At 37.6% G+C, this 8,910-nt stretch overlaps 1 protein-coding gene across 3 annotated transcripts; it reads right to left on the minus strand.

The window, feature by feature from the left end:
* Nucleotides 1-1,609: 1,609 nt before the first annotated feature.
* On the minus strand, nt 1,610-7,537 carry LOC121256668 (uncharacterized membrane protein At1g16860-like). Of its 3 annotated transcripts, none has more exons than XM_041157531.1 (5): nt 7,325-7,537; nt 4,301-5,214; nt 3,592-3,747; nt 2,420-2,631; nt 1,610-2,135 (listed from the first exon to the last, which is right to left on the minus strand). In XM_041157531.1, the coding sequence occupies exons 2-5, from the start codon at nt 5,183-5,185 to the stop codon at nt 1,943-1,945; spliced, it is 1,446 nt and encodes a 481-aa protein (XP_041013465.1). In that variant the 5' UTR covers nt 5,186-5,214; nt 7,325-7,537; the 3' UTR covers nt 1,610-1,942. The 3 variants fall into 3 exon arrangements, with proteins under 3 accessions (XP_041013465.1, XP_041013458.1, XP_041013472.1); XM_041157524.1 differs by having other exon boundaries at nt 4,301-5,226; nt 7,325-7,536; XM_041157538.1 differs by having other exon boundaries at nt 4,301-5,226; nt 7,195-7,333.
* Between the last annotated feature and the right edge of the window lie 1,373 nt (nt 7,538-8,910).

Raw genomic sequence — 8,910 nt, forward strand, 5'->3', positions numbered from 1 at the left:
TTTGAAAGGGCAAATCTCCGGCGTACAAATCCTTGATAATGTCAAAGCCCTCCACTCTTGTACTAATGGTGGTGAGGAGTGTCACTCGCCAACTTAACGCATTTGCAACCCAGTTGAAGCTTCCCGATTGGTAACTCAGCAAAAATGTGAATTCTTGCAAATATGCTACCCATTTAGCATGTCGCCTACTCAACTTGTGCTGGCCATTGATGTATTTCAAGGCCTTGTGGTCAGTGATAAGGACGAACTCTCTTTGTACCAGGTAGTGACGCCAATACTTCAGGGATTGAACTATGGCGTAGAACTCTAGATGATAAGTGGAATAATTCTTCCTCTACCTTGACAACTTCTCACTAAAAAAGGTTATCAACCGCCCCTCCTAACTCAAAATACCACCAATGCCAACCCCAAATACATCACAATTGACTTCGAACACCTAATCAAAATCTGGAAGTGCTAAGACTAGTGTCTCTGTTATCTTCTACTTGACCAGTTGAAAACTGGTCTTTGCCTCCTCAAATCACTAGAAGTCACACCCCTTTGAGACACTCTGTGATAGGGACAATCAAAGTGCTGAAGTTTCTAATGAACCGACGGTAGAAAGATGCCAATCCATGGAAACTCCTGACATCATGCAAGGTCTTAGGTTTGGGCCACTCCAAGACCGCATCTATCTTTGAATGATCTGCATGCACACCATTAGTTGACACAACAAAACCAAGGAAAGTTACAGAAGTTGTGAAGACAGAATCAAAATCAAAGAAAATTACAAGCAACTACATAAACAACTGGGGGAAAATTTACCAGTCCATCCTACCTACTAACGCTAATAAGGTTGAAAGGAAAGAAAGGATGGATCAAGCAAGCTGCGCGACCCCCAGTTCTACTTCATTAGGCCCCTGCTCCACCAACTCGAATTACTTTTTATTAGTATACCTTTTGCTTTTACTTTTCACACTCAACAAGGTAACCTAACCATCAAGAACAAGTATCCACTTTGATTGCAGACTTCTTCTCCCTAATCAATAAGCGTAAGATACTTCTCAAATTGGATCTATGGTAGGGCTACTACCAACTACATATCACGAAAGGGGTTGTGGAACTCTTTCTGGATTTCGATCTGAAAGAGGACGACCACTAGGATTGATACTCTGAAGAAAGTGATGGTTGGGAGGGGGTCGGATGTGGACTAGTAACTGACACAAGAGCATCCATCTCGATCAAAGTTTCATGTCCCACTCGATAGCACCTTCTCTTTGTCAAATCGATCTGCTCTTTTTCTTGTAGAGGAATGTGGAACAAGGATTCTCACAAGTATAGAATAGAATGCCTCTTGCTTGGTCTCTTCCTTGCCACTCTCATTTCAATCCGCTACACTTCTTCTAATTGATGATCAGACGCTCCGTTCTCAACATATCAAAAACAGCTCGAAAGTGATCAAAGTGTGAAGCTCATTCACCAAACAGTAGGGAAAACAAATCAGCAAAACACTTCAAGATAGATACCACGATAAAAGAATAACAGCAATAATAATAACCAAGGGGAGCCAAGAAACCCAGTGAAATCCCCTTCCTTTGTAGTCAATGAAAAACCATCACTCATCAAATCATGACTCAAAAACATTTTTCTTTCTTTAACATAACCGCAGTCTGATCAAACAAGTAAGATTTCTCACTACATCAAGCCACACCCATTACAAAAGCTTTCAAACCCTAGGAAAAAAAAAATGGAATGAAATATACCTAGAAGCTATATACCAAGCTAAAGGTTGGGAGAAAAGAGAGAGAGAGAGAGAGTGAGAGAGAGAAGAAAAAACAAATTGGAAAAAAGAGAAGAAGCACCATGTCATCTGCATCAACACACTTACAACCACTGTTTGACTACAAATATCACCATCACCACCATCAACATCGGTTCAGATATTTCACAAAAGAGTGATGGCCTAAACAGGTATGACATCAATTTTTGATGTATCTTCAAATCTTAAAACAATACCCTCAAGGCTAGCTGGGAAGATACACTGGGCCCATTGGCATCCGGTCGTAAATGGCTCAGGTGGAGGCACAATCATAAGCACATTGTCATTTCTCTGAACAACGCCCATCACACTAACCGTGCTGCCTTCTTTGATGTACCTACAAGATATCAGCAATAGTTTTATAAGATTCTGTGGCACTGATTGACTGTCACACACTTCTTTCTATCCGAGTTATTAGAATAAGGGCAGGTGGTCTTCACTTATCCAGTCATGAAGTAGAAATTATATGTTAATAAATTGGACTACCCTTGATGCCAACCCAGTTGCCCCCTCCCGCCAAATGGGATGATAAAAGGAAAGGAAAAGGATAAAAGCAGACCTGCTATTAGCATTTTCCATCAGAAAGTAACTAAGGCGAATTCAATTCGTAAAAGAGCCTACCCTTCTTTCAATTGCATTACACGATCATCACTTGAAAGGTTCCTCTCTCCCAACCATCGTACAAACTCAGGAGATAAGTCTTTGTTTTCTGGGTTAACATCAATAACAACAGAGTCATCAACGTAAGGAGTCACCCTCGCACCATAGCCAGTCTTGACCAATGCTCTCAATCCAGACTGAAAGTCAGAGATGTAGAAGTCGACGACATGCCTCTGGCAAACAGTACAAACAGAAAAAATATTTAAAAATTGAAATATGTTGGGAACACCTCTGCACATTCTCAGTGAACAGAAGGTATCCATTTGAAAATGACAAGTCTCACCTGCAAGCATCAATCAACAGAATCATAATGAGACCAAACATAACATTTAAAAGGCTAAAGGGCAAGGTGTAACAGCCCCGGTCCCAGCAGCCCCCGTGGGTACAGGACAAGGTGAGGTGTAACCCGCTGCATAGACCTTTTAATTTATGATTTGTAAAAATGAAGATTGCCATTCTGTGTTTTTTAGCAAGGTAAATTCGAATCGGATAGGAATCGACATGTGGTTAACAAATAGAAGTACAATCCCTGGTTTATGTATAAGCATCAAACTCGCTTTTCCACTCTAAATACTCAAATGCTGAAAAGAATATATTTACAGCTTCGAAAAGGCAACAAGTTGTCCAGATATGAAAATGGCGTCCAACCAGGAAGAACAGCAAACTACAGGGTTATTAACCAAATATATTTTTTTATTTGGTATTATTATTATTTTTTTTTGGCACCAGGTGTCCAGGAACAGCATCCCGACTAATCCTGGGGGTGCACAGGCCCTCGGCAAGGAGTTTCCCTCAAGTGCACCTTGGGTAATTCAATAGAAAAATCTTCCAATCCGATGGCCCCTAGAAATTGTTTGCACCCAAGGGGATTTGAACCTTAGACCGAGAGAGAGCATACCCCCACGCCCAAGGCCTTTACCACTTGAGCCAACCCCTAGGGGTTATTTGGTATTATTATAAACCAGATTCAAATAAAAATTATTTATTACATACCCACCTAACACAGAAAAAGAAAAAAAAAAAAAAGAGAGAGAAAATGCCTCTAGAAATATCATGAAAAGGTAACAAAACGGTTCAACCCTTTCTGAACAACTGATGGCAACTATGGATGTAAAAGTATATCAGTTACTCACCTCAGATGATCTGAGTCCCCATGTAAAACGACGATGTGTAGAATTGGCTGGCTTAGAATCCCATCCTCGATACTCGTATAAACTGGTAGATGTATAGACACATCTAGGAACTTTCCGGAAGGATGACTCAAGTGGTACATTACCACAGGTAACCACCTTCAGGAAGAAGAAAACAAGACATCAAACTTTTTCAAACTACCTCGAAACAAAAACTTACCAAGCCTTAAAATCATGTTCATCATAATATCCACTAAAAAATCACATTTCTGCAGCCAACCTGTTGATAACATGTGTTTAAGACTTTCTCAACTCTTTCCCTCTCTTCACAGAAGGCATGTGTACACCCAAAGACAAATATACTGAAATTAAAAATATTGATTTATTATTCTTTCAATACATCTTGTAACGTCCCGATTTATTTTCCTCTTTGGACATCTGTCAATGCATAATTAACTTCTAGATTTTTCAAATTTATTGTTCTATATCTCTCAACATGAAAGGGTGAAGATTCTTTGTAAGAATTCTGTTACCATGCCTATCATGTTGATATATATCCCCACACTCAGTCTCACCAAGTCTAAAGGCACCTACTCTGAACCTTTATAGTTATTTCTTCTTTCATTCATATATGCATCGATCTCAAAAGGGAGGCAGCAAAGCACAGAAGACAGAGATGTAAAATATCAGATTGGATTCTTAAGTTGTGTACCCCAGAAACCTTCACATATTGCCCACTTTTTGCAGTTCTCAGTTCAGCGTCAGGATGACGAGAAATGAAACCTGTGATGGCTCTTCTTCCCCAGCAAGTATTCCAAATGAATAATGCAGCAACAGTGCCGAAAAGAATTGTTACAACAATAAGCAGAATGGCATTGTGGACTGCTCCAAGAATAAAACCACCAGCAATGAACCCCATCACAAATATCAGAATTACAGACCACAGTATTGGCTTTGGGAAATTTCTTCTGAAGGAATATTCATCATCTTGGCCAAGAGTGGTCACGGCAGGGTTGTGAGCAACAGAGGAACCATGTATTTTGATAGATCCCATTGAATCTAAAGGACCAGAAACCTTTCTTGGAGCCCCAGATGAATTTAACGGTCCAGAAGAGATGGGCCCAGATGTAATAAGACCTGTCGCAGGAAGAACTGGTGGGATGGGGCCAGAATTTTGGCGTGTCACTCCACCAGATTGGGGACCAGATGACTTCTTCAGAGGATCGCCATGCTTATTAAGTGGCCCAGAATTTGATTTCTTCATGGATGTTGAACCAGACATACCTGAAGATACTGGACCTGATGTGTACCCAGCCCGAGTTGCTGTGCTAGATGTAATAGGTCCTGAATGTGTGGCAGCACCTCCAAAAGATCCAGTCCTTGAAGGAGCATTATTTAACTGTCCGGATTTCCTAGACTTAGAGCCATCCATGGGGATATCAAACATTTTACCCAGTTCTCCCGACTTCTTGATATCGCCACCAGTATAGGGCATAGCAGTTGAACTCATTGTTGGAGTCCTTTCTTTTGGCTGCTCAGGCCGGCCAGAGACATAGAGGCCATTGCTCAGTTGATGAGATGGGAATCTGGAACCCATCAATCTCTTCTAAGAGAACCCAAAAGAAACTGCACAGAAAACTACTACCAGAAACTGAGTTGATATTTGAATTCTTACTGCAAATAATAAAAGAAAAAATACAGACTGTTAGCAATAAAATTTAGAAATTGTTTAGGAACTAAGCATCGTACATGAATTTAATGAGACAAAGGGCCAAAGTACACTATTCTCCAATTGCACAAAAAGCATATTGACACAATAAATAACATTCTGCAAAGATTTAATTCAGAGAAAGTTAACAATAACATCAGATGAAATCGGTTGATATTAATATGTAAACAAGCATCCTTTTTACTTACAAAAAAAATAAGTAAACCAGCATTAAATAAGAATCGAAACCTCCAAACATAAATTTACTCCATATCTTGGTAGGAACACTCATAAAGTAGAACAACTAAGTCAACTAATACCAGAGAGCAGTCAGCTCAATTAAAACAGCAGATACAAGTAAGTCAACAAGCCAAATTACTGAGCAGCCAATTATTGTATAAAGAGAGCAGATATGAGATTAAATTAAAAACCCTCAAAAAAGTTGGTCTTTCGAGAGACCAGAGCTCGTTTGGAACATATCACTTTTTTTGGTTTGGGTCTTGTTTTCATTTTCACCTATTTTCAATACAAAAAAAAAAAAAAAAAGAGAGAGAGAGATAGAGAGAATGGCATTTGGATGCGTTAGTTCCAAAAATGGTTCTGGAAAAAGATGTAAACACATTTGGATGCATAATTGGGAGCAAATTTTTTTTCCTTGAGTAAAGGCAATATTCCTTGAAACTTTGCATCCACTAGAGTTTTGCCACGTGTCCAAAGGATACAATCTCCACGTATCCAAAAGCAGAAAAAAGAAAAGCTAGAAAATATAGGTCCCCTCGATGACCAATTCCCTTGCCTCTTGCCTAGATCCATCTCCCCTCAGCACCTCTCCCCCAGCACATGGGGTACACAATGAAGGGGTTGGGCAGATACATACATCCACCCTCTCCCCAGTCTAGTGGCTGGCAAAGAAGGGATGGATTCACCCCCTATTTTTTCCATTTCTGATTGCGTTTTAATAAAAAGTTTTAAAACCAGTTTCAAAATCTCCCCTATCAAGCTGCACAGTCATGAAATTGGTTTTCAAAACCAGAAAGCTTCAAAATTAATATTCAAGCTTAACCCAAGGAGCCATGTAGGAAGCAAGATAATAAAAACATGGCATAACAAAAAACCTTTTTTATTTATTAATCTACTTGTATCCACTTACTGAGGTACCTAAAAACAAATCCCCTTTTTTGGAAATGAAAATAAGTATTAGCCAAAATTTAAATAAATTTATCAGAATATGTCGGATCTAAACAAGATTTGGAACTGAAGAACCATATAGTTTATAGAAATTCACCATCTACAACAAAACTTCAATCCTAAATCAGACAAGGAGGGCACATTACATCAACAAAATAAGGAAGTTAAAGCGCTACTACAATAAGCAAAATGCCAAGGCCTTAGAGCTCACTTAAACGGAGGTTTTGGGTTCCTTTTTTTTGCCAATCATGAACCGAGAAAATTCAGAACTTCACTTATGTGTCATTTTCGCATATTTTCTGGCAAACCAAGCACACTGTCACAAATAAAATTACCCTAACTTCAAAGAGATATAAATACGGAACAAGATCTTCTATATTAGGAAGGGTTTTAACCATAACATCTACAGACCTCTATCTATCTATCTATCTATCAAAGAGTAAGATTAAAAAAGCAATTCCATAACGTCATTGTGACCCAAAATCAAGATACGAAGGAGATCTGAGATAGGACTTAAGCTTCCTTTGGATCTGAAAAGCATAAACGACGAAAGTTGATCGCTGACCAGAAATTAGCATCAATTCCTTTATTTTACATTTTCCTCGGCAACCAAACATACTATAAAGCAAAAAATAATGACTCATATATATAATCCAGACTAATTCTCATACAGAGATTGCCAAAGACCAAATCAACGAATAAATACATACCCAGATCATCATTTCGACTAAAAAAGCATGGCAATGGGGAAGATCTATGCAGAAAAATGAAGAATTAAAAGGTCCACAGAGTAGAATCTTTAGGGACGGGGGGAAATGGTAATAAAAAGAGATGGTATACCTGAAACAGAAGAAGTGAAATGAATGGGAAATGGAAATGTTGATGTTAGTAGTAGTGGTGGAAGTTGTGATTCTGCTGGTGACACTGAGATCCCATCTCCATAGCAGTCGCCGTCTCTTTCACTCCAATATTTTGTTCTCTCTCTCTTCAAAGAGCCGCAACAACTGGTTGGTTGTCTCGTCCCGCAAAACCCCACCAAACTTCGGAATAAGATTTTAAAAGTGAGAATTACATTTAAAAAAAAAAAACAAAACAAAACAAGACTTCCTTAACATGCACCTTCCACCGTCTCTCTCTTTACTGTGATTATTTTCAATATTTTTTTCCTTCGTTCCCGTGACCTATGGTTTAGGCCTTTTTTTGATGGTGAAAGAGTTTTATTTTATTATTATAATCTTTTTAAGTTTTTATATAAAATATTATAAATAATTTAATTTTTTTAAATCGTAAAATAATAATAATATTTTACAAATAATATTCTAACAGTATTTTTTTAACTTTTCACTTTTATTTCAACTCACTATCTAAATCGCAACTTCATATTGGCACGAAGAGTAGTGAATTTTATATCCAAAAAATTAAAAATACACCTTATGCTTCTCTGCATTGCTAAAGAAAAATAAAATTTGATTCTGAAAAAAAATAAAATAAGCTACCTGAAATTAAAAAAAAAAAAAAACCATCTGAAAAAATTTAGGGAACTGGTTTCTTTTGCATAAAACTAACGGGAGACATCTAATGAAATATATAAAAAAGTTCAAGCAACTGGCCTATAACACATCGTCAACCTAGGGTTAAGAGTAACATCATTTTTAGAAACTAGGGGACCCGAAATGCTATTAACCTCGTCTTTAAAAATTCTTCTTCTTAATAAAGCACCAAGTATAAGAGACGGCATAAAATAAATCAAATCATTCTTTATTAAAATATGAGATATAAAAAGAGTATGTGGAAGTATTTATTAACATCAATAAATTCTCATGTACTTAGCAAAAGTAACTTATCAAAACTAAAAACCATAAAATTAAGCATGTCATAAACTGTACGAGTCTTTGCCCCTAGGCGAAGTCCTGTACTGCAGCTCCATTCTCATAAAGATTCTTATCCGGGTGCTTAAAACATAAAAACATACAAAATTAAGTCAAAAACTTAATAAGCAATACATCTTGCACCAAACAAAATATAAACATATATTTTTTGGGAAAATATTTAAATTTATAATTACATAAATAAATAACATGTACATGGATTTGATCTATCCATGAAATGCCTTAACTTGCTACGACATTGCGAAATCTTCAAGTTCCTAATTTAGGAAAGTTATGATTATACTAGAATTAGGGTTTCTACTTTTTGAAAGCAAATTTGAACTTAGCCCAACAACAGGGCTCATGCCCATTAAAGAGCCCGCAGCATAAAGCCTTATATGTTAGTACAAAGACCAACTTTAATTATTGTGAGAATTGTGGCGAATTGAGGGAAGGAATCCCCACACTCTGGAAAAATGCCAGTGAGAAGAAGGAAGACAGGCGAGCAATGTGCAACTGAGAAAAAATTAAGGCAAGCAACGCATTATGGTGGGCAAG

This window comes from Juglans microcarpa x Juglans regia, chromosome 1D (genome assembly GCF_004785595.1).
Source record: "Juglans microcarpa x Juglans regia isolate MS1-56 chromosome 1D, Jm3101_v1.0, whole genome shotgun sequence".
Taxonomy (NCBI): domain Eukaryota; kingdom Viridiplantae; phylum Streptophyta; class Magnoliopsida; order Fagales; family Juglandaceae; genus Juglans; species Juglans microcarpa x Juglans regia.